This window comes from Tasmannia lanceolata, unplaced genomic scaffold (assembly GCF_043159265.1).
Source record: "Tasmannia lanceolata isolate RefF3 unplaced genomic scaffold, GAP_Taslan_0.1 ptg000006l, whole genome shotgun sequence".
NCBI lineage: Eukaryota > Viridiplantae > Streptophyta > Magnoliopsida > Canellales > Winteraceae > Tasmannia > Tasmannia lanceolata.
In genome coordinates this window covers 12,463,417-12,488,060 of record NW_027518683.1, presented here as the reverse complement: position 1 = coordinate 12,488,060, position 24,644 = coordinate 12,463,417, and the positions used below count along the sequence as shown (strand labels likewise).

Below are 24,644 nucleotides of genomic sequence, written 5' to 3'. Positions count from 1 at the left end.
ATCAAGATCATCTCAATGGCATTTAGCATTTTCACTATGCTTGATTTCTTTCGACGTAAAGTGGAACAAAACAAATTTTACACCCATTTCTGCACTTAAGAGTGGTCATAAAATTTATTTTCGGCCCCTTTTTACATCAAAAGAAACCGAGCCTAAACAAAACTCCTATATGAGGTTGAGAATTCATTAGCTTATGTGAAGGCTGCTAGTGATTTCCAGCGGAGTGACACATCTAAGAAACTGTTGCATTACAGATTTCCAACCACATTTGAATATTTATATCATTTATCCATAACTGGCCCCCACCAGTCAGATTGCATATTTACAACCCTATTTATACTTTTCATTCATAAATTCTCCCAATCATTAGATTGCAAATTTACATCCACATTTATACCATTTTCATATCATTTCCCATGCCTTAATATGCATGACGAATTATTTATAATAACTGGATGAAAGTTGATAATATCAATACAAGTAACCAAAATTTTGGAGTTGACGTTTGGATCACCCTGCGTTGAAGCCTTGAAGAAGGGTCTCCTTTGTGTTGGGATATGTTTGTGCAACCACTCTATAACTTGAAAACTAATGGCAGGTAACAAGGGGCCATTGAATGTTGCCTATCAGTACCTGGAACTTGTAGGTAGAAAACATGTAAATGTGAAAAGGATGCATTAGTACTTAGTAATCCTCTTTAGATATTTTCACTGTATCCCATCTTCACAAATCATTCAGATGAAGTGTAAATAGAGGAGCTAACCTGAATAAGATTTAAAAGATAGGTAAAGACATCTCAAGAAAGTAGGGTTTCCCTCTTCTTTATAGCCACCTGTTGTTTATATTTTACTGGAGGCAATTTAGACAGTACCCAAGCTGGTGCAGAACGATCAATCCACAATGGCGTGTCGGTCTCTTTGTTTTTAAAATCAGGGGACTTGGGATTGATGGAGCCACAATCCTATGCAAGAACAGAGGCAAGCAAAAAACAAATTAAGAGGGACTATTATAATCTGAAGAGAGTAAAATGGGACGTAAATCATAGAGCAATTAATTTGTAACTACAGAAGTACCTTTTCGGATCGATTGTCCCACCATTTAGTTGGGTTTTCCACCAAGTCCTTCCAGAGTTCCTCCACTAATTCTAGTCAGAGTAAAAAATTGTTAATGAAGAAAAAAACAACTTGATGCTATGTACTAATGTAAAAATACTAATATCAACTTCAGGTAGAAAAGAATGGAAAGATGGCTATTCCATATAAGAGTAGAATAGGATTGGATGTCTATGTTTTGTTGCCTATAGACATTCATAATACTTATTGTGAAGTTCTAGTGTCCTTTTGATATGGATAAGCTCAAAACAGGGTCTTAATTCATATGTGAATTCCTAAAGCGACTCCATTCTAACTGTGTTGTCCACTTTGGATCTCATAAGCACAAGCATACATGGGAACTGACAATAGGTTAGACTAGCATTCACCCATTGCACTATAGGATTTTAATAAACATCAAGAATTAACAAGATGTGTGATACGGATGTTGTTTCAAATTACAATCAATTTGTCCACTGCTAGTCTAAATTGGAATTTCAAAGAAATAATAATTCCCAAAAGGACTGAGAGGACTGAAGGTAAGAAAATAATACTTATGGTGCAGAAGCACATAAATGTTACATAACCATACACAAATAAATACATGCATATCAACTAAGATAGGAAATGTTCAAATTTTAGAAAAAAACGCATTAGGAAATGCTATAAAGAGCCTAGATAGCTGTTGCTTACTGCCATCTGTTCTTTTTGTTGCTGATACATGCTCATTACAAATTTTCACTTCAAATTCAATTCCTTTAAGTTCTGATAGGACCCACTGAGGTGCACAGTCAAGCCATACTGCCAGTTTAGTTTCCTTGTGCTTAAAATCTGGGTACCTTGGACTTACCTGAGTAACAGAACACTAAGTGTAAATTGTATAAATGGAAATAGCCACACGAGAAAACAACAATTATCGAGAGAATGAATCACCAATCCATTGAGTTTATCCATCCGGTTATCCCACCACTGCTTTGGATTGGCTACAAGGTCTCTCCAAAAGCTCTGTACAGGCTCCTCGGCTTTCGTCGTATTTTCTGCAAACTCATGTACACTAGTGTCAGCAACATAAAGGTTTAAAAGGTAAACTAAATGTTTATTTCCCACAATAAATCCAATAAGAACATGATAAAATTACCAAAAGAAAAATTAGCTTGTACTCGCTATAGGAATTTTGTAGCCCGCCAAACCAATTTTTTCCATATGAACTCGTAGTTTAACTCTGTGGGAACATGTGAACAAGAGAGATTGCAACTGCTTCCCAATTGAATTAGAAAGTGATGCAATCCATGAGTGCATACAACCCCGTAATCCTCAACGAATAAACAGAAGAGAAATGGGAACAATTAGACTGGATTTATTGGGGAAGAAAATATCTTTGGTCTTATCAATAATTAAAAATATTGGTGGTTGTTGCAGGAAGTAGCGATGATGTTTTGGTTGATTTAAAATATGAGAAAGAAATTCATGAAAATGGAGCTTTAAGAATTTTTGTCCATGCCAGGAAAGTTTAGTGATTCTGGCTCTTCCTTAGCATTTTAGAAGGTTATAAAGCTAAATAGGGTATTTGGTATGGGTTTCCAAAAAAGATTAAATCAGTTTTCAGATGCGATTTAAAAGGAAAATGATATGAGGATGCTGCTTGTAGGATGCCCTGGTAGTACTGCAACTATATATACTCATAGAGTAGGTTCCATTAGGGGTCCTGCTGCTACACACGTGTACGTGGTTGTGAAATTTGTACAATTTATGAGTTAAATCGATTCAAATTGGATTGTGTAGAAAACAATTAGAATCGCATGCAAGAATCGAAATTCAACTAAATAGTACGATTTTAGATCGAATTGTACTTTTCGATCTATAATTTTATGATTCAACAGAATCATGCAACTTGATTTGAATAGGTATCATTAGTTGTTTTTGTGGGGTCTATCTCTAAAAGCCTCAAATAAAAAAAAACCTAAATCTAAAAGCCCTTTCCTACGAAATCTCCCAAACCCTTTCTCTGAAAACCTTTCTAGCGATATCCAAAGCAAATTCTCAAAGATGGAGAAGACAATGGAGGAGGAGGAGGATTCAAACCAGTTTGAATCAGTCAATCAAACCAGGAAGAAGCAACGGAACAAAAAAGGAGGACTCAGTTGTTCAAAGCAATATTTTGCCTTATCATAAGTGAGATCGGAAGCCTATTTACCCTATAAGGGTATTTTGGGTATTCTTCTTTTACGAGTTAATACAAATTAGTGCAGGGAGAGGTCGATTTTTCGAATCGAAACTCTCACGTTCTTCTATTCTCTCCTTCCCTTTCTTCCTCTCAATCTCATTCTCTAGAAATAAACATGGTATATCAGAGCCTATTATACATTGATTGGTGCTCACTCCCCCCCCCCCCCCCCCCGAAAAAAAAACATTCTTTCTTCCTCTTGTCTTATTCATCTTCATATTTTCCTTTTTCTTCGGTACCAAAAATCGAGATCTGAACTTTGGCGGCCTATAAGCTAATGAGAGTATGTGCCCCTGATGGTACTTGGTGGTGCAACGCAGATGTGAGGTACTGTCATGCAAAGATTCATGGGAAGTTCATGTGATGTACAAACTTAGAACAAAGTCATGTATGTGTTTAGTGCTACATGCAATGTTGTGCATAGCTGTGCAAGTAATATATGATCTAGTGTAAATCTAAGTGACGGTAGCATGAAAAAAGTGCAGGTGTTGTGAAAGTGTTGGTGAAAGAAGATCATAGACACGAAAACAAGGATGGGCAAAAAAGTCATTTCCAAGTAGATATTCAAAGTGTATATAATAGAACGGCAAATATATAGTAATATATGATCTAGTGTAGATCTAAGTGACGGTAGGTTGATAAAAGTGTAATTGTATCATTCAAAAAAAAAAGTGTGGTTGTTGTGAAAGTGTTGGCAATAGAAGATCATCTGCATGAAAACAACAAGGATGGGAAAAAAGTCATTTCCAAGAAGATATTCGAAGAATCAACATATCAAAACACATAAAAAGCGACAGAGCAAAAATAAATACAAAACCACCAGATCAAAGAAAGGTTAAGCTTGAAAGGATGAAGTTGGGATACCCATTCCCCATTTGCAAGAGATCAACAAATAAATAAATTTCTCTTAAAATGTATCGAACAGAATTTTTTTGAACAAACACCATGACACATGACAAAAAAAATGGTAGACTACAAAGGTCAGGAAAAAAGTGGTAGCCATGAAGGCACAAGGTAATTTTGAATTAGGAACAGTAAAATTACAAAGCTCAAGCAGGAAGCTCTCAACAACCAATGACCCACTCTTACTCTATGATATCACGCCGCAACAATGGCTACTAAAAGCCAGGAAAAAAGTAAATAAAGCAAGATATTTGGAAGTGCCGTTGTATTTAATCTTGCTTAATCATGTCCTAAAACTCACTTGTATTTGCAATGTGTCTTGATTCGAAGGAAGAAAATAACTGCAAGAAACTAGAAATAACACAAATATAGCGTACAAAATATGATTTTCGAAGCAAGAATGGTAAAGTGCAAAAGCTATAGAACAGCTCTAATGGAGTTCGCCTTTATGAAAGAAATGCATCACCATATATTCTATGGCAGCCAAATACAGAACTAGCAATAAGCGTTTTGAAATTTCTCTGAACAACCAAATACCTGTTCATTTATGAGGTGATGAGAAACGCATAGCATTGATGGCAAGAGATTTGGAACTTACTTGAACAATCAAAAGCCTGCTCGTTGTGTTTGTAAGATACTTGCGATTTCTCCTTTGGACTACTTTTCTGAACAAAATTTATGCTATGCACCTTAACCTGGGATTATCATAACTTAAATGTCAAATTCATACAAACACGACAAACAAACTATGTGTGTATGTATCTATGTATATGTCTCTCTCTCTCTCTCTCTCTCTCTCTCTCTCTCTCTCTCTCTCTCTCTATATATATATATATATATATATATATATGGGCTTACTGTTCCTGCGCTCAAGTTCAGAAACACGGTGGGCCCACATTTTTGGGGGGATCCAAAGCATTCATTTGATGGGCCCTATCATAGATAGGGTGTCCACAAAAAATCAGCTCCATTGGATCAACCTAACCCTTCCATTTGTGGAGGGAAAAAATGGGCAGATTTGTGGACAGACCGTATCTGTCCATTTGTCCCTCCACAAATGGACACCCTAAGTTGATCCAATGGAGCTGATTTTTTGTGGACACCGATCTATGATAGGGACCATCAAATGAATGCTTTGGATCCCCCCAAAAATGTGGACCCACCCCTGTTTTCTGCACTCGAGCGCAGAAACAGTTTTCCGTGTGTGTGTGTGTGTGTGTGTGCGTGCGTGTGTATCCAGTACATAGGAATTAATATAAATTATACATACATATGTATGACTGTATGCGACTTACACAACAGAAAAGAAAAACATGCGATATTTAATTATCATGACTGATGTAAAATAATAAAGCAGAGAAAAATTATCAAAGCTCATCAAAGATACATTTAAAATCAAAGATGCCATTTAAAAGAGACAAGATTAGCATTTGACATAAAGCATATTGTGCTAATGAGGATTGGCATCAACTATGGGAATCAAAGGGAAAACTAGAAATGACCTCAGTGGCCGGTATTTTCGGACCTAGGTGTCACTCTAGGTCACACTTCAAAACCTACTCTTACTTCCACAACGGGCTAGTGGCTACAACTACCAACTCTCCATTAAGTCCACTTTTAGACTTACAATTTTGGGCAGCAGGACCCTATGAAGTGAAGTTTCCACAAACATTAATCATTACAATATTTCATAATTCGTTCCCATCTTATGTTTTGATATAATTTGAAGGAGAAATAAATCCATCAAGGCTACATTTAGAGTTTAGAATTCCAATCTTGAGGCAGTATGACTATGACGTGGAGTAAGTTTCACTTGAAAAACAGTAATCATTATTTTTTTTTGAAAATTAACGAAGATTTATTAATAGAAGGGTGGGACAAGATGTCCCGTTACAAGAGCAAAATGCTTAATTACAGAGTGCCTACAGAGAACCCATTGGGTCTGTGCATATTACATTTGTTTCCATTAACACTACACTTTCTTTTGCCAGAGTATCCGCCGCAACGTTAGCCGTTCTTCGCCGGTGTATGAGCTGAGGGTGAATTCTGCGTATGAGGTCCCTGATCTCATCAATAATATAGTATAATCTCCAAGGACCACCACTTTGGTTACCCACCCCAGAAATGACATTGGAGGAATCGCCCTCAACAATCAATGGTCCTAAATTGTGTAATACGTACCACCTGAGACCAACTAAAAGCCCCCTCGCCTCCGCTTCATTTGCGTCAGATGTACCTGCTGGGCCGGAATAAGACATTATAGTCCGCCCATTTGAGTCTCGTATTAAGCCCCCAAAACCAGCCGGGCCTGGATTGCCAAGTGAGCTTCCATCAAAATTCAGTTTCAACCATCCCTCCCCGGGGGCTATCCATTGCAGAGTGATTACCTTCCGAGGCCTTCTTTCGTGTATCACCGCATTCCAATTTTTTAAGGCTAGTCCCGTTTGATATGGCATCAATCCTTTCTCCTCTGACCATGAAATTATCGATAACTTTATTTCCAGAACAGTATGCCTCCAATGTTTTAGTCTTGTCAGAGAATACACTCTGTTGTTCCGTTCCATCCAGATATGCCATATAATAGCGAATGGTAAGGATTTCCATAGTGATTCTCCCAGGCGCTCGTGAAAGGCACACCTCCAATTTAGAATTACCTCTTTAATTTCCCCCTCCATTACCCATAGCATACCGAAAGATCGAAACAGTGCACTCCAGATTCTGTACGAGTACGGACAGTGTAGGAATAGGTGATCAATCGTCTCCTCTGCTTCCCAGCATAAAACGCATCTGCTAGCAAGACTAAAACAGCATTTTTTCAAGCGATCCAGAGTGTTGATGCATTTATGCGTTACCGTCCAAGCAAAAGCGGTAATGCGCGGCGGAATTTGTAAGCGCCAAATGTATTGGCGGCGGGAAGCAGCTCCTTCCTCCTTACTCAGTTCATGGAAAAACGAGCGCACCGTAAATCCTCCCTCCGGTTCAGGTTCCCACAAAAATCTGTCCTCTTCATGTGTAGAGAGATAACACTCCTCAAGTTGATGAAGGAGTGCTGTAAAGTTATTAATTTCTTCATCTTTAAGGTTTCTCTGCATTTGAATATCCCATACCTTGGTTCCATCCGAGCCCCTTTGACCTAGGTTGCTCGCCACAGTTGCATCAGGTTGACTTGCCAAGTGGAAGAGATCCGGGAATCGCTCCTTTAGTGTTTGGTTGCCCGGCCACACATCCAACCAAAATCTCACTTTAGTCCCCTGCCCAACAAGAAATCTTAGCCTAGGTAAGAATAATTCTCTAACAGAACTTATTGATTTCCAAGCTCCAGATCCCTTTCCTCTCGGAGGATTCCGGCACATCCAATCACCCCCGTCACTATGGTATTTTCCTCCGATAATGTTTCGCCACAAAGCATTCTTCTCCAACCCAAAACGCCACAGCAACTTGCCCAAGAGAGACTTATTTCGCAGTCTCGGATTCCTGCAAATCATTTTTTTTGAGTTTGCACACCTTTTCCCAATTAAGCAGGTGTTTTAGTTTTTTTCCTTTTTCCAAACCTTCCCATAGAAAGTCTCTTTGTAATTTCTCTATTCTCTTCGCCACCATTTCCGGAATTTTGTAAAATGACATGAAATAAACGGGCATGTTAGCCAGGGCCGCCTTTATAAGAGTGATTCTTCCCCCAAAAGATAGGTATTTCTTTTTCCATGAGGCCAACTTCCTTTCGATCCTTTCAACAACCGGATCCCACTGTGTCTTCAATGGTATCCCAAAACCCAAAGGGAGGCCAAGATGGAAAATTGGGAGTTTTGTTGCTTGGCAACCCATAACCTCAGCATGCTCCAAAATTGTGTTTTCCATCAATGTTAATTCCTGCATGGATACTCTTGTACATATTAATCTTGAGGCCAGTGGTAATTTCAAACCATTTGAATAAGAGTTTGAGGTTTGTTACCTGCTCCGCGCTGTTTTTGATGAATACCAAGGTATCATCGGCGAATTGAAGGTGAGTCACCGAGGTTGAATTGTCTGTACCCCAATTCCTACGCTCTTGAGAATAAGCGACTTAATATCTCAACTACCATGATAAAAAAGGTATGGTGATAGCAGATCCCCTTGCCTGAGTCCACGGGTCGAGCCAAAAAACCCTTCGGGAGTTCCGTTTATCAAGATGGAGAACGACGCCGAAGCTGTACAAGCTCTCATCCATCCCCTCCATTTTGTGCCGAAACCCATTCGCTTCATTGTGTATTCAAGAACAGACCAATCGACGTGATCATAAGCCTTCTCTATATCCACCTTAATGATTATGCCACTCCCTCCTTCACGTTTTGTAGAATCCAGGATTTGGTTGGCGATGAGAGCCCCATCCAGTATTTGTCTATTACTCACAAAAGCCGCCCGAAATTTTGAGATTACTTCTCCCATTACCACCTTGAGTCTTTATGCTAGCACTTTGGCAAGAATCTTGTATATCCCACGCACAAGACTAATTGGCCGATAATCTCTTATTTCAACCGTCCCCTCTTTTTTAGGTATCAAGGTTATGGAAAGTGAGGTTAACAGCTCTGTTGAGAATCCCCTTTCATGAAATTCATGGAAAAAAATTAAGTATTTCCCTTTTAAAAGTCTCCCAATGTTGGTGGTAGAATGCTATAGGAAAACCGTCAGGACCTGGAGCTTTGTCTTTCTCCAGAGCCTTCACGGCTTCTTTTATCCCCTCCATGGAAAACGATCTCTCTAGCCATTTTTCCCGATCCTCTGATATCTTTTTAAATCTCAGACCGTCGAGCTTGGGGTGCCAATCATACTGTGCTATGTATAGCTGTCGATATAACTCAAAATATGGTTTCTGATAGCATCGCTTTCCTCTTCTAAATTCCCATCCACCATTAAGCAATTAATTGCGTAAATCAGTCGTCTCATGTTTGCCATTCTATAGAAATACCTTGTATTCTTATCCCCCTCTTAGAGCCACAGTGCCCTTGATTTTTGTCTCCAACTAATCTCCTCTTTCCTGACAATATCCTCATACTCCGGTAGCATCTCCGCCCTCGCCTAATAAATCTTCTTCCCCCGGAATTGTTTCTGCCTCCTTCTGTTCCCGCAACCCCAACTTCATCAAGCTATCTTCCTTTCTGAATTCTTTTATTGCTTTTTCTTGTTTCGCCCATTCTTTGATCTTGAGTTTTATAGCTTTCAGTTTTTTGCAGATTACAAAGGCTTTCCATCCCTCCACCGTTTCAGCATTCCACCACTAGGAAATTTTTGAATTTAGATCTTCCTCATCACTCCAGCTCATATCAAATCTAAAAGGACGTGGTCCTCCTTTGAAATCAGATAATATAATCATCACTGGATTATGGTCTGATAGGAGTCTTGGTAATGCACGCTGGCAAATTAATTGAGATACCTCTTCCCATTCTTTTGAGATGAGAACCCGATCCAATCTACTTAACACAACTGGTCTTGAATAAAATTGGAAAATTTTCGCATACTTGTGGTAATGGGACCCCCTCTGTTTTTCTCCTGTGGGAATCTTACGGTATTAAAGTCTCCTCCAATGATCCATGGCCCCAGCCATTGATTTCTAATGCTCTTGAGTTCAGGCCACAAGTCTCTTCTTTCACACGCCCTTGATGGGCCGTATACTGCCGTCATCAACCATTGACAATCGGTTACCCGATATTTAAATCGAATCGAAATTGAGTGGTCCTTCATGAAACTATTGATCCTTTCAAATAAATTATCCCGCCAGATCACTATTATTCCCCCAGGTGTTCCAGTTGCATCTTTAGCCTCCCACCTTCTATTCATTCTACCCCAAATGTCATCAATACAGCGCTCCAAAACCCCTGATAATTTTGTCTCCGCGATAGCTATGATATCAGGCTTTCTGATAGAACAAAGATCCTTCACAGCCAGCTTCTTCCTTTCTGATCCCAGCCCTCTGATATTCCAGAAGATGACTTTCATTTGTAGCTTTTGGATTCCTGAACCCATACCCGAATTTGTCTCAGCGTAGCCGCTTCAGCTCCCGCAATCCCCTCCCACTTTTGCTTACGGATGACTTTCCTTTTCCTTCCCTTCTATCAATCTCGTCAGCCATCTCCTTCGTCTGACCGACATTTTCTTCAAAGAGGATCCCGAAATCCCGCCTCATTTCCGACAGAGCCTCAAAATCATCCTTCTAATTTGTGCTTTCTGATGATGTCCCACCATCATTGTTTAAGCAAGCTTTTATTTTTTCCCGCACTCCGATCTCCATTGAGTCCACTTCTTGCACCAGTTCTTGATTCCCCAGAGGGAGCCCAATTTCACGGAGGAATTATCCTGTACTTCCTCTTCTATTGGCATTCTCATCATACCATCATTATCTTGACCGGGCATCTGCACCCCCTCAAGACCGTGATCCTCCTTGCTTCCATTCTGCATCATCTTTTCTTTTTCTTCGCGATCGAAGATGTTTTGATCTTCGTCACGCCTTTCCGACCCCATATCCGGTGTCAGATTAGAGGTTTCTCCCTCCTTCATGGTACCCTCCTTCTCCGTTGAGAGTCTTATCATACATTCTCCTTTGTTTGTGTACAAGATACTCTCGTATAACATCCTCCTTGCTGTATAGGTTCTTGCTTCAGAAGTTTCTTGATTTCTCTTTCCTCCTTATCATGCTTCTTGATACCACCCGATCCACCAGAATTTCCAGAAATTTCTCAATCCCATTTCGAGATCGTAGCAAATCTCCCATGTTTTCCTTTCCTTTTCTTCCAGGCTTGGGTGAATCCCATTTTTTTAAAGGAAAGACGCTGGTTTCTAATTTTAAAAGTAGCCTTTTTGGTTGAATATTCACCAGTTGTTCCCCACCTCCTATTACCACTTCTCCACCTGTCCGTCTACATGTCCCCCTTCTAGTAATAGTCAGTCTTATCTTCTCGAAATTTTGCCAGCACGCCAGAAGTATTCTCCACGTTACCCATCCCCATGCCCATATATGCTTCTCTACCCAAAATACACCATTTTTTGGACGAATCTGGCCTTCTCTATACTTGGATTCTCCAGGCTTCCATCTCACCATCCATCGGTTCATACACATCTCTTCTTTCGGCCGTTAGATTGTGATCAGGTATCTTTTATCGTCCATCGATGCCCTATGACTACCCACCACGTTATCTCTCTTCCAGAGTTTGAAATTTGAAATCACGTCACGGGTTTCGCCACGTGTCTTCTCATACATAGCATCTATTGGCTCCTTTCCTTTACGTCTCCTTTCCATTAGCCAATCCTTTTCCGGAAATTTCTCACCGTTGGATGAAGAACTCGTGTGCTCCACAGCCGTACATCTTGTCTTCTTCATTAGAATGTCAAAACCAGTCGAAACTCTGCCCTTCGACTTCCGGCGAAGTTCCGGCACGGATCTCTGGCCCCAGTCGACCCGTTTACCTTGAAGGGGTAAGAAACATGAGTCTTGGGTATGGCTTTCGCCGCTAGTATTAGGTCTTCCCCAAATTCACCAGCGATTCAGATAGAATAGAATATGTCGTCAACCTTCAAACGAACTACCGATTTCAGGACCGCCCAATCAGATGTAAACACCTTAGCTTTTGCATACTCTAGGCTCTGTGGATTGTCGTCGTCCGTCTTAATTTCTATTACTGTACCAAAAAGTGCTGCTAGGGTTTCCACTGTAGATGCAGCCCATGCATGAAGTGGTATTCCATAGAATCGGATCCAAATAGCCTTCGCCCTAGAAAGCCAGGTGCCAAGCTTAGTGATAAGAGATACTCACCAAATGCATTAGCACCTTTTTCAAAGACCATTTCAGCTTGCTGTTCTGATTGGAAACCAGATAGAACTTCGTTCCTGCTAATGATTAACGGCTCCGGGAGTTGTGGCAAATCCCAGAACCACCTTGCCCATTGCCAAATGTCTTCAAGCTCCCATTCGTCTTTTTCACCCTTCAATCAGGCACGTTTTCAGTAATTTCTCTCTCTGTTTTACCTTTTCTCCTGTAATCTCCACCACACTGGATTCGTCTACTTCGACTATTATAGGGTTTCCGTCCTCCGGTCATAGTCGATCATTATAATATTTCATATTCATTCCCATCTTATATTCTTCTACAATATGAAGAGACAGAGGAAGACCAATAGGGACATGCAAGCAAAAGTTTACATGCCCATCATTATTAGATAACCATTAAACAGTAGAGCTTATTTCCCTCCAAATGTGGGTAGTTCTCCATTCATCATTTTTTGTCGCAAGGAGGGCATGGTCTAGGATGATCTACACATGGGTAATCTTCTGTAACTTTCTCCATGGCTATCATAAAGGGACGTGAATCCATGACAACCAAGAGAAAGAGAGAGGAATGATAGATAATCAAGATAAAAAAACAAGAAAAATCAAGATCCAGAAGATCCAGATCAAGAAAGATGGGTGATGGGAGTAAAAAAAAACGGAAGCAGTTTATGAACCCAACCCTGCAGGGTGAAGAAGGAACTGAGAAAAAGAAGGGAAAAGAGAACTGAGAATAGAAAGAAAGAGATATGACAAGGAGGTGAGTAAATGATGTAAGAAGTGAGAAGGATAAGGGGGTGTCAGCGTATAATCCCAGAGGGGATGGTGAGAGGAAATGGGAAATTGAGTTCATGTATGCACATCTTAAATCTTGATTACTGGGTATAATTAAACCAAAGGAGAGTTGCAGTAGCCAGTAGGATCAATAATTAAACCCAAAGCCTAAACTTAATACATTGTCACTGGTACTACAGTGTTTCAGTGATGTATTTTAGAACATTGAATTTTGTAATTGAAGTATCTACAGTCATTTAATAGTTCCTTTTAAAAAGAAGTACAAAGACAGTAATTTAGGTGAACCAGAGTTAAAGATTTACAGCATTAACTAAAAAGTTTAAAATTATAAAATGATTTAATCACACTTATCTTTTTAAAATTATAAAATGATTTAATCACATTTATAGAAGTTATAAATGCTTACTTGTTGCAAGAAGACAACATTATCCATATACACTATATTTGGTCGGATTGAAAATACACGACTGTGTTCATCTAAATATTCATGGGCAGTTTGCATTTAGTAATTGATGTTGGGACTGCATAAAATTATCGTTCTAGACTTTGTTGCTTCTTTTCATTTTTAATTCTGAATATTTACCAGCAAATATAAAGGAGCAAAAATAAATAAAAAATCTACATCAATACACTGACAAAACCACTCCCATAATATTAGGGGAAAATCCAACAAAAACTGACCTTTAAATACGTTACACATTATGCCGTTAACAATGCCAAAAAAGGCATCAAACCCAAATCCAATAATATTATATATGATTATTGGAATTTCAGCAAGACATTAAACCCACATCCAATACAGTTCTATATGATTACTGGAATTTCGACCATTTTGGAACCCAGCTGGATGTCCAAGTCTTCATCAAACTCCAAATCAGTGCTCTAAGGAGGATTTGAATGATGATTACTAAATTTTTGCAAGGAGGTAGAAATTTTGTACTAAATTTCAGTCAATAAAACCAAGTCCTTAACCAGCACAAACTTGAGAGCTTAGTGTATCCATGTATAGTCAGGTCGATTTCAACAGTCCATGTATCCATTCTTAATATGTTCCGCTTAAAATCATACCATATAAAAATGATAGGAAACCCATTTCAACTTCAACAAATCATACCTGAATACTAGTTTGGCCCTGTTCGATAGTGAACGGCGGTGGATCTCCACACAGTTGTCCAGTCACATAAACAAAATCATTTTCCTTCAGATGGCAAGCGGCAATTTGAGCCATATCATCTTCAAAGACTATTGGGATCCTGAATTATCACAAATGGAGTAAACCTCCTAAACCTCCATCCCCAAAAATAAGAGAAATTCGACAATAAATAAACGACAAAATCATTGAACACATTCTACAATTGACATAGTAACACACCAAAACTCTAGAGGAGCTGTTAGATGCGACCAATTATATATTCCATATGTTCGCACTAAATAAATATTGTTTGTTTCTTTGTAAAGGGGTAGAGGGCTTTTATTTTTCCTCTTCTTGTAGGTTAGAGGCAAGGTTCTATGTCCGCCTCTTGTAACTATTTTTTCTTATTAATAAAATTTAAGGTGCCGCCCCGGGTTTGTAAATAAATGCCAGTTTAGAAAAACGCACCAGAGGTGAGGAAAATCGGTTAACTGCTCCTGTACGAGGACGCTGAAGGCACAATACTTGGCGTCGGGAGTCACCTCAAAGTGGATGGGGAATCGGAGAGAGCCAATAAGGTGGACCGAGTTGGCGACCTTGGGCTGCCAAGGTATTTCAGGGGGCCTTGGCCATATTGAAATCTCATTTGGAGGGACTTCTGTGGCGTTAGGATGATCTGGTTTGGGTTTTCGGGAGTATTTGGCTGTCGCCCATGAGTAATTGGAGGATTGGAGAAGGAGGAGGCATTTCTTGGTAGAAGAGGAGCGAGAGGAAGATAGGATTGATGTGAATGTTCGAGACAGATTCATTGATATCCCAAGTTAGATTTGCTCTGTATCTTACGGTGGAGAAAAATGAGGAAGAGGAAGAGAAAGAGAAACTATGAGGGAATATTTGCCTCAAGTTTCAAAAGACGGAGAAAGAAAAGCAAGACGACAATGCATACAGAGAAAGATTACAATGGCTTTCTTTGCCTCAAAGGTTCCAAGAGCAGGAGAAGAAACGCAAACAACCGAGAGAGAGAGAGAGAGAGAGAGAGAGGGGGGGGGGGGGGGCGGGGGTGGCTAAGAACCCTGCTTAAACCCTAGTGCGTGCTAATTTGTTCAAACAAAACCCTTAAATTTTAAAGGTAAAGAAAAACGTTAAAGGGGTGAATTTATCCTCAAGCAGGGAACCATTCTCACAGAAACCGTTACAGGGGGATTTTATCCGTTTAGGGGGGGGGGGGGGGGGGGGGGGGGGGTATCAGCTCCATCCCCGTCCCTTCCATTTTTATTTTTTTTTTATCAAAAACCCATTTCTTATATCCGAGAAAAGGGCATCCATGCATTGCAACCTTTTTTGGCTTTCATGGATCGCAAGTTTAATCATACGGGATGTGCATTCAGGCATTGCAATTTGTGTCCTGAGTGGGGGCCTGCCTAGGTAAGGGATCAGGTGAGGCTTGCCCAGTATGATACTGGTTAATTTAAAAGGCCTAACCTAACAGGTTAGGGCCACTAACAGAGGTTAACTTGTGGAAAGGGCAACCTGGAAAAAAAAAAAGGGACACGTGAAAGTCACCACAAAGTGGGCTGTTGGAGATGGCAAATGCAGAAAAAGTAATTGAATATTTCAGTCTTAAGTGGGGACCTCCCTAGGAATGTGACTAGTTGGGTCCCATCTTGGTATAGAACAGGTTTAAAAGGGCCTAGCCTAATGCCTTCCATCAGTTCTCAGGTTTCTGATGTATTTGTTAATTCTTCTTCAAAATAGCCAACACAATCGTTTGTTTAGCGATCTCTAGTTTCTAATATGCAAATGGTGGTTTTAACAACCTAAACCCGAAACCCCAACCGCATAGATGGAAATTGAAAATAGTTGGGAATTCCACTGAAATCAACCTCTATTTTGAAACGATGACTACATTTTCCTTTCCCAAAGAAGGGAATGGATATAAAAAGAGTTCATTTGTCTAGTTTGAGGAGCTGCACTCTAGTACAGAGGGACTACATGCTGAACAACTCAACATCTGCTTGTATGAGTTCAAAGGAGGCGAAGACATGTGACAATTTGGTGAACTGCAGTGATAGGAGCTTCTCTTGCCTTTACTTATTTTGAAGGTTTGAGATTTGATACCATAGAAGAACATACGTGGATTTTCTTGGAGGAGAATTCGTCCTCCTAGTCCTTCGAAAGGATAGGTCGAAGCACGATTTGTTAGTTTTTTTCTACATTAAACAGTCACAATTTTTATTTTTTTTGGTGAGTAAGCTGGGGTTAGGCAGGACCCTGACCAGGGAAATATATTAAAAGAAAAAGAGAGATACAAAGGGGGCCGAAAACGGCAGCAAAACATGAAGAAATGAAAAAGAAAAGCTAGAATCGATCATAGATCATGCCTTCTCTATCTGCATTGAGAATATCCAGAAACTTTTGTGGGATGGTGAAAGGAATGATATTAGGTTGCTTGCATGGGGCATCTCTTTTTGAAAGGAAGTCAGCAGCCCAATTTGCTTCTCTCCATATATTAGAGATGCGCCAAGAGTCAAACTGGTTCAAGATACACCAAGTTTCACGGATTTGGTTTGCTTTCCGCCAAGGAGGCTTCATTTTTCCGATGATAACACTAACATCAATGGAAGAATCAGTTTCTATCCACAAACTCTTGATTCCCAGCTCATGTGCCATCCTCACACCCATTTCTATCGCTTCCATCTCCAGTTCATGAATTACAGCTTTATCAACATTCACCGAAAAGGCTTGAATCATCATACCATTGTCATCCCGAATGAGCCCTCCCAAGCCACCACGAGTTGCGTCCAAGCTAGCATCAGTATTGAGCATGAATTCAGCTTGATTTGGTCTTACCCAAGAGCATGTCTTGTTAGTTTTTTGGAGAGGGGTCAGTTTGTATCCAAAATTTAAAGCAATTCTGAGATTTTTATCTGAGCTTTCATCCTTATAATTGGTATTTTGAAGTTTGTACTTTACCACTAGGAAGATGTCTTGCAGACAATTAATCTTGTGATTGGCTTTCTTTTCAAAAATCCGTGAGTTTCTCTCTTGCCAAATTCTGTAGACAGTCGCATTGAAGCTGATCCGGATAGCATAAGCAGATTGGCCTCTTCCCTGATGAGTTGCTCTTAACCATTCTTCCTCTTTTTCAAGGCTGTTGTGGATTTAGCCCTTCTTAGGATTGCACCCCAGATCCAAGCTAAGTAAGAACATTTGAAAAAGAGGTGATTCACCGATTCTATACCGGAGTTGTAGAGACAGCAAGTAGTGTCTAGATTTAAGTTGAACTGAATTAGCCGGTCCTTTGTGTTAAGCCTGTTCATCATAGCTTTCCATCCCACCACCGAATGCCTGGTAACATTTTCTTGAAACCATACAGAAGTAGACCACGGAAGGCACGGGGAATGATCTCTGAGATTATCCCAGGCACTCTTTGCCGAGAAATTACCATCAGCTGAAGGCATCCATATAGGATCATTTGTAGGAGAATTGTTAAACAGGTTTATTTCAATGGCAGGAAGAGTTGTACTCATTAAATCTGTCCTTAGCTCTTTCCAAGTCTATTGGTCTATAGCTTATTCCCTCCCAAAGGAGTAACAAATGCCATGGACAAGTATCTGAGAGACTATATCTGGGGCAATTCCTCTGGTAATAAGAATATACATTCAGTTTCGTGGACAGACATATGCAGACCAAAATCGGAAGGAGGGCTTGGCATAAGAAAAATATGTGACATTAATCGGACCTTCCTAGTTGAAGTATGTCAAGAAAAAAACTTTTGGTCCATTCAAATGCCTTCAAGACCATCCAGGGATGCCCGCAGAATTCTTAAAGCTAGAGAATTTGGAAAACCTTTTATTTGCTACTACGTTGGGGAAGGAAAGAGTATAGATCTATGGAAACAACCTTGGCACCCGAAAGGCATTTTAGATCAAATCCTATCTAGTCGGAATACTGATTCTTCGCTGGCAACCTGCAACTTCTTTGATCAAGTTTATAAAGAGGGTTGTTGGAATAACATGTTCAGGAAGGATACTCTTCGGAAAGAAAAAGCTTTGATGAACCGTCACAATTTTTCATCTATAGTGACAGTTTCCCCATCGTTGGTTGGATATCTTTATAAGGTCCTCCTGAACCATATAACTCATGCCAAAATAACCCAATGGTTCACTATCAATTGGTATGAATCTTGGCATTCCATGTAATTTGAACACATCTTCCACAAAGAGTCATGCCATGGTGTTGTAGTGTAAGGGTGCGTGACTACAAAATGAGCATATTTTGTGAGGAGGTCTACTATCATTAGGATGCTGTTTTTTCCTTGAGAAATTGATAATCCATTAATGAAATCAAGTGATATATACACCCAACCCTACTCAGGCATTGGCAACAACGTATGAAGACCATGTAGAGTCATATTTTCTGACTCGTGGTGCTAAAAGATGTCACATTCACGAACATGCCACTTAATCTCTCTCCTCATTCCATGGCAATAAAAATTGTGAGTCGCATACCATAATGTCTTTTTGGTGTCTAGAATATCCACTTTATGGGTTGTCATGGTATTCCTCGAGTCTTTCTTGTCTCAAGAATAATGCAAAGCTAAGTAGGAGTCTTCCCTAATAATAGAAAACTACATTAGTCATAGAATTATTGGAACAATCAAGTTACCACTCCTCGTGGGTCATCTAACCAAGAGGGGAACAAACCGTAATCACTCTTGGATTTGATCTAAAGGCAAGGATTCATCCTTCTAAAAGACCAAATGACCCATATACTTTGGCCAATGAGGACATGTCATCTCATCCTTGCTCCAAGTAATCCTAAAAGATCCCAAAACAACTATAAACAACCCTTCTTCTTTACAAAAATGGATCCACTTTGGTTAGCTCATACCTTACCCAAATAATTCCAAAAAATACTAGAGTAAGATTAATCTTAACCCTTAGCCACAATCCTCTTCCTAATTACAGACTCTCTACAACCTTAGCACTAAATTATCCCTTAATACCATACCATCCTAAGCTAAGCAAAGACCAAGGGCCCTCTGTCCAATAGAAATGGTGAAGTTCGCTAATAGGAGGAGTTACATCCCCTACTTTTCTCCTTCTCTCTTCAATGGAAATCACCTTTAACCCCTGAAATCTATCAATTACTGATGTAAAATTGCAGTAGAAGCCGTCTTGTATGTATGGGCCGTGCGCCCTAGTTTAGCATTATATTATAGAGGAATGCTAAACTGAAAGGCGCCCTTGCAAAACCAGCGACATGGACACCCCATTTGATCTACTTCATCAAGGGCGATCAATGGTAGAAAATCCCTCATAAAGAAGATTCGGTATGGCCCTTTTATTGGCTCCTGTAAATCATTGCGAAATTCTAATAGAGAGATGAGGTGTGTGTTATCAAAACAAGGGGGTGAAAATTTCAACTCCCTCATAAGAGATAGATAAAAAACCGTTTGCTTTGACGTGGTCATCCTTCCACACCTATTTTGTTGGTTTAGTTTGCAGGCGGTTTTCCTCCACTACCCCTAAGTCCCTAACAACGTGGGTTCTCCTATCCCCACCTTATAACTTACATTCCTTTCTCCTCTTTTCTCTACCACTCATTTTCATTTCAATTCACTCCATTCAACCAACCTCAAAAAGGAACTCTCCTCCATCTCTTTTCTTCTCACCTCTCTCTCTCTCTCTCTCTCTCTCTCTCTCTCTCTCTCTCTCTCTCTCTCTCTTTTGAATTTTGCAATGCAGAGCAGGGCGATCAATTAGTTCAATCAAGGTAAGTGTAACAATGCTTCTTACAAGTTTTGAATGTGGAGATGCCTCAATGTGGCCGTTTTCCTCTTGTTCTACAACAATAAATTCAGATTACACCGCCAGTTTCTTGTATTGTTTTCTTTAAGTGCAATGCAGCTAGCATTTGGATCTTGGTTATTTCAGGGTTCTGAACGTTTGATCCTGTCAAAATGGCAAAATTAGTACTTGTCATGTTTGGTTAGGGTATATAATCAACCTCTAGTTGATTCACATTGTTTTTTAATGGGCTGAATGCTGTTCTTATTCAAAATTGGAACAATGCAAAACCAACTCACAGGTAGCCTAGGTTATGTTTGATGCACTGATCATAATGTACTTGCAGGACATAATAGCGTTAACTTATACCGTGATTTTAGATAATTATGCATAAACCATGCTTAAGAAAGAACTGGTAGGACCCTACATGTATAAATGAAGATAATTGAAGTCCATGTGTTCCTAACAACAAAGATAATGGAAATTCTTAGTTCTTTCTGTTTTGCTGGATTTATAAGCAAATCGGAATTGTAGAGATCATCACATAAAGGAAGAAGAATATCAGCCAAGAACGGATTACAAAGAAGTCCCAACAACACCCAACAATGATATTGAAAAGAACACAATCTCGCATGGATAAATTCAACTTCTTCACAACAAATTCTTTTGAGAAAGCCAGTAGTTTCTTCATACATTACTTACCCATCAAATCCAATACCATTAATTGCTATACTGCCCCGTTATCTTCATAAGAAATATGAGAAATCCTACAACTATCAGCATCAATAATATAAAGAATCCTGTAAACCATTTTAGGGGCACTTTGGATACAGCTGAAAACTATTTGCTTATAATTTTAGATGCATATAGTCTTAGCATATAATCTTACATGCAAACATTGGTTATGATACAGGTACATCTTATCAGTTAACGGATTCCGGAGTGGCCTTACTGTCTCAATTGCAAATAATATTAACTTCAAATAATCTTATTCCCAAATAAGGACTGATTTTTGGTGGGATTCAAAGAATGGACAGGAAGAGGGCAAGTTGCAATATTTTGTGGCATTGAGATTCTATAACTACTCCAATTGGATTAAACAACTAATTACAATAGTGTAGAAAACCAAGAGCTTCAAGGGAGTGAAAAACTCTCTCAATTGTTGTATTGGGGGTTTGAGAGTTGTAATTATATTTTTAGAATCTCAAAATATGGTATTGGTAACAGAACAATATACTTGAAGATAGAACAAATCAATCTTCTTATCTAACTTAGTGAAACTCTAATCCTGATCTAATTATGATGAAATCGATGTATTTCATTTAACAAGCCTATACTACTTTACTAACCCCTTGATTTTCTCGCTACCTACAACTTTCTTATTAGAGAGGTGTGCCAATAATGAAAAGGAATGCAGATATTGTTTCCCTATTTTAAATATTTAAATTATAAAGCTAGCACAATTAGACAAAGAAACCCTGGTTATCCAAGTCATAGTTTTAGTTCTAGCAGTTCACCTTTTAACTGTAAAAAGTACTAGCATTATTAAGAGTTCAGTTTGTAGTTGGTCAAGGTTATTCTCATAAGCTTCAACTTTCCCAACTTAAGACTTCTTTCTTTATATCCTATGCAGAGACACTCTTGATTTACATGTATGGCTGCATCGATTTGCTTGGCATTTTCCTCTGTATGAATTATTCATTGTTTCTTTTTCATCTCCCCTATGTGTAGGTTTTGCCAATCTATATGTTGAAATTCCAAAAGTTGATGGCTGCAAAAATAAAAGAAGGTGCTAATGGAAAAGAGAAGAGTGGGCTCTCCCCAAAAAGTCCTCCACACATTGATGTCCCCCATGTGAGAAGAACACCCAAATCCTCTGTGCCAGGTTCTCTTGACAGAGACAATTCAATTCTATCAGAGAAACCAACACCAAATTACCTCAAGCCCACAAGGAGCTCTCTCCAAGAATCTTGCAAGTATGGCAAGAAACAAGCTTCTGAAGGTGCATCTATAAAACGCTTGCCCCATGGGAAATCCCTCGATAAACCACCATCACCATCTCTTCTTAACAAAACGCCTGTGTCAGCAAACCCCAAGGAGAAACCTCTCAAAGCTTCATCTCCCTCATCTAAACCGACCATTTCCCCAAAGTTCGTCGAGAGAAAGCCAAAAATACTTAAAAATGGAAAAGCTCAGCCATTTACAAAGCCAAAGACCCTAAAAAAAGAAACGAGTAGATGGAAGAAAAAAGAAACTAAAGCTGCTACTAGTTCTGATGTAACCGAAAAACCAGTAATTACATCTGATGATAAAGAAAAGAACGAACTGGTGCATGAGGATATGCCAGAGACAGAAAAGGTTGATGGTGAAGAACAAGTTCCGCTTGAAATTCCACCGATACAAGATCAAAAACCCATGGAGTCCATGGACTCTGAACCAAAAACCTCAGAGAATGAAAAGCCTGAGGTCGACACTTTCTCCTTGCTAGAGGAAGAACACGAATTGGCCTCAGTAAAAGATGATGTGGACAATACCAAAGACAACAGCAATGCACACGAGACCCCTTGCAAAGATGAAGAAAAAGGTACCATCAATGAAGAAAATGACAATGGAGAGAATGCCCAACAAACAGAAGAAAGTCTACTTGTCCAATCTAACAAAGGAATTGATGGGGAGCAAAAAGAAGAGGGTACCGACGAGAAAACAAGAATTGACATTGCGAAGACTGCATCAATGGATTCTAACGACGAGGACAGGGCCGGAAAGTTGAAGTTCCAACAAGGCAAGGAGATCGAAATCAAGGAAGAGGACAACCATGGGAATGAAAGGTTGAAGTTCAAGGAAAGGGAAGAGTCGAAAAGCATTGAGGAGCAACAGCCAGAGCAAGAGAATGTTGCATTAAAGCGGCAACAAGTTAAAGGAAAGAAAGAGTCACCAGCATACAATGATGTGATCGAAGAGACGGCAAGTAAGCTTGTGGAAAAGAAGAAGGGCAAGGTGTTAGCCCTTGCCGGGGCCTTTGAGACTGTAATTTCATTGCAAACTCCTGAAGATAAGGGTCAAAGTAGCCCAACATCAGAATCGTAAGTGGTGAAATCTACCAGGATACGAAGCTACAAATGGGCTGATCAATCAAGAAACAAAGTAGAATTGTGTGTTAGAAGTGTGAGGCCACAATTTGGCATAAGAGCTTGTGAAGCACATATTTCTTGTTAAGATTTACCTTTTAGATATTATTTTGGGAGTAGATTGTAGGGAAATGATATCCACTCGCTTCGTTTAATATGGCTCCTCTCACTATTTACCCTATTCTATCAACAACCAACTAGTAAAGTTTTAATAAAGTGAGTAGTCATTTATCAGAAAATTGGAGAGAAGATGTCCCATCCCTTGATTGTATTGTGTTAATTAACTCCTTGAATTGTATGATGGATTATGTATATGTTTCTTTTAATTTCTTCTTGTAACCACAATTGAATGTATCTATCCTTAAGCCATATCAAACTGAAATCTTATTTTTTCCAAATCAACTTGTCTTCCTGGTGTATAATTGGAATGGGAATACTATGAACTTGATCTAATAATGTTTAATCAGACCTTTGGAGAGCAGCTACTCATTCCAGTCCTGAGTTTGGGCAGAAATGAGAGAGGTAACACAGTCAATTAGGTTGAGGACCTGGACCAGGCCCCACCTATAATTCCATAATAGACTAATTGAGGTACCATTTCCTACTGACAAGAACAACCCCTTCTTCAAATCATCACAAATCCTCTTAATTACTCTCCAAGCATATGAATCAGAATGCTTCAGGGTGACCTCAAAGATTTGGGTACTGAGGTATTTGACAGTGAGGCCACAAGAAGGAAGAACTAGTGAGGAGCTGCAACCCCAGTTTCATGGTAATGGCTAGGTTCATGGTTAGCAAAGTCCAAAGCGGTCTTCATCTTAGGAAAACCAAACAGTTCCTCTGTTGTAATGGAATTAGGATGTGATTCAATATATGTTTAGGATTCAATTAAAGATTTTGCTCATTTCAAAAAGAAATAGATGAAAGCAAAAAAGATCCCAAATGAATAAGAGATAAATGTAGCTGCTTTAAATTTGAAGGGAGCAATACAGAAGGAAAAAAAATACTCCCACCAATCGTGTAGCAGCACTTGTCTTTAGGCCCCATGCAAAAGGTAGTCTGTTACTCAAATAACAAGACCCCCGTGTCTGAACTAGAGCCATTTTCTCTCACCTAAAAATAACACAATGAAGAAAAAGAAAACTAATTTATTTTGCCATTAATGAAAAATAAACAACGAAAAATATCTAAAAAATATTGGAACCCAAGAAGAACATGTTATGCTTGCTTCCTCATTCACATCAGGGTTTTTTTTTTATGACGGATAAATAATATCAGAAAAAAATAATGAAAAAGTACAAAAAATAAAAATACCCCTCAAACAAATTAAACCATGGATCTTGTTTTCCATTAAAAAGAAAACTTTTTTGGGAAAAGTAATAAATTTAAATCACAGATCAGAACACTCAATGCAAGATGCCCAGAAAACCAAAAAAATCAAGAGAAAATCAGAAAGATGAGACAAGTAGAGATGTAGCCAGGCATTGTAGCATGAATCAACGGTTGAGATTCAAGCAATCTTCAACTGACGTTTCTTATTGGCTCCAAGCGGCAGACGGGTTGCCATGGATCGGCACCTGCTGTTGACTCAGAGATGGAGCCTTACATACAACAGTAAAATTATATGACATGGTTTGCTAAATAATGGCAGAAAGTTGAAGGAAGAAGAAGAAAAAGCATAAAGTGAAACCCTAGAGGGAGATATCCTTGCATCTAAAACCTTAAAAAAAAAACCCTAGAGGGAGATACCTACCTCTCTCTCTCTGGTTGAGGGGTAAAACAAATCTA

General features: G+C 39.2%; 3 protein-coding genes across 5 annotated transcripts; 1 reads left to right on the top strand and 2 right to left on the bottom strand.

The window, feature by feature from the left end:
* Window positions 1–242: 242 nt before the first annotated feature.
* On the bottom strand, window positions 243–24,615 carry LOC143879730 (protein OSB2, chloroplastic-like). Of its 3 annotated transcripts, none has more exons than XM_077382263.1 (8): window positions 14,405–14,967; window positions 13,919–14,057; window positions 4,817–4,913; window positions 2,025–2,128; window positions 1,785–1,941; window positions 1,074–1,144; window positions 764–961; window positions 243–633 (listed from the first exon to the last, which is right to left on the bottom strand). In XM_077382263.1, exons 1-7 carry the CDS (start codon window positions 14,743–14,745, stop codon window positions 797–799), a joined length of 1,074 nt encoding a protein of 357 aa, XP_077238378.1. In that variant the 5' UTR covers window positions 14,746–14,967; the 3' UTR covers window positions 243–633; window positions 764–796. The 3 variants fall into 3 exon arrangements, with proteins under 3 accessions (XP_077238378.1, XP_077238377.1, XP_077238379.1); XM_077382262.1 differs by having other exon boundaries at window positions 245–639; XM_077382264.1 differs by lacking the exon at window positions 14,405–14,967 and adding an exon at window positions 23,870–24,615 and having other exon boundaries at window positions 246–639.
* LOC143878737 (uncharacterized) lies at window positions 16,295–16,762 on the bottom strand. The gene has a single exon (XM_077380981.1). It carries the CDS (start codon window positions 16,760–16,762, stop codon window positions 16,295–16,297), a length of 468 nt encoding a protein of 155 aa, XP_077237096.1.
* Window positions 19,547–23,254, top strand: LOC143879729 (uncharacterized). The gene is made up of 2 exons (XM_077382261.1): window positions 19,547–19,714; window positions 21,460–23,254. Exon 2 carries the CDS (start codon window positions 21,475–21,477, stop codon window positions 22,813–22,815), a length of 1,341 nt encoding a protein of 446 aa, XP_077238376.1. The 5' UTR covers window positions 19,547–19,714; window positions 21,460–21,474; the 3' UTR covers window positions 22,816–23,254.
* Window positions 24,616–24,644: the final 29 nt, after the last annotated feature.

What these genes read in the sequence shown, in the direction of transcription:
- LOC143879730 (XM_077382263.1), bottom strand. Translation starts at nt 14,745, where the DNA reads ATGAATCTGTCTCGAACATTCACATCAATCCTATCTTCCTCTCGCTCC. An exon ending in TGGATAAACTCAATGGATTG is followed by an intron (nt 1,942 to 2,024) that starts GTGATTCATTCT and finishes TCTGTTACTCAG; the next exon opens with GTAAGTCCAAGGTACCCAGA. An exon ending in GGGACAATCGATCCGAAAAG is followed by an intron (nt 962 to 1,073) that starts GTACTTCTGTAG and finishes GTTCTTGCATAG; the next exon opens with GATTGTGGCTCCATCAATCC.
- LOC143879729 (XM_077382261.1), top strand. Translation starts at nt 21,475, where the DNA reads ATGTTGAAATTCCAAAAGTTGATGGCTGCAAAAATAAAAGAAGGTGCT.
- LOC143878737 (XM_077380981.1), bottom strand. Translation starts at nt 16,762, where the DNA reads ATGCTCAATACTGATGCTAGCTTGGACGCAACTCGTGGTGGCTTGGGA.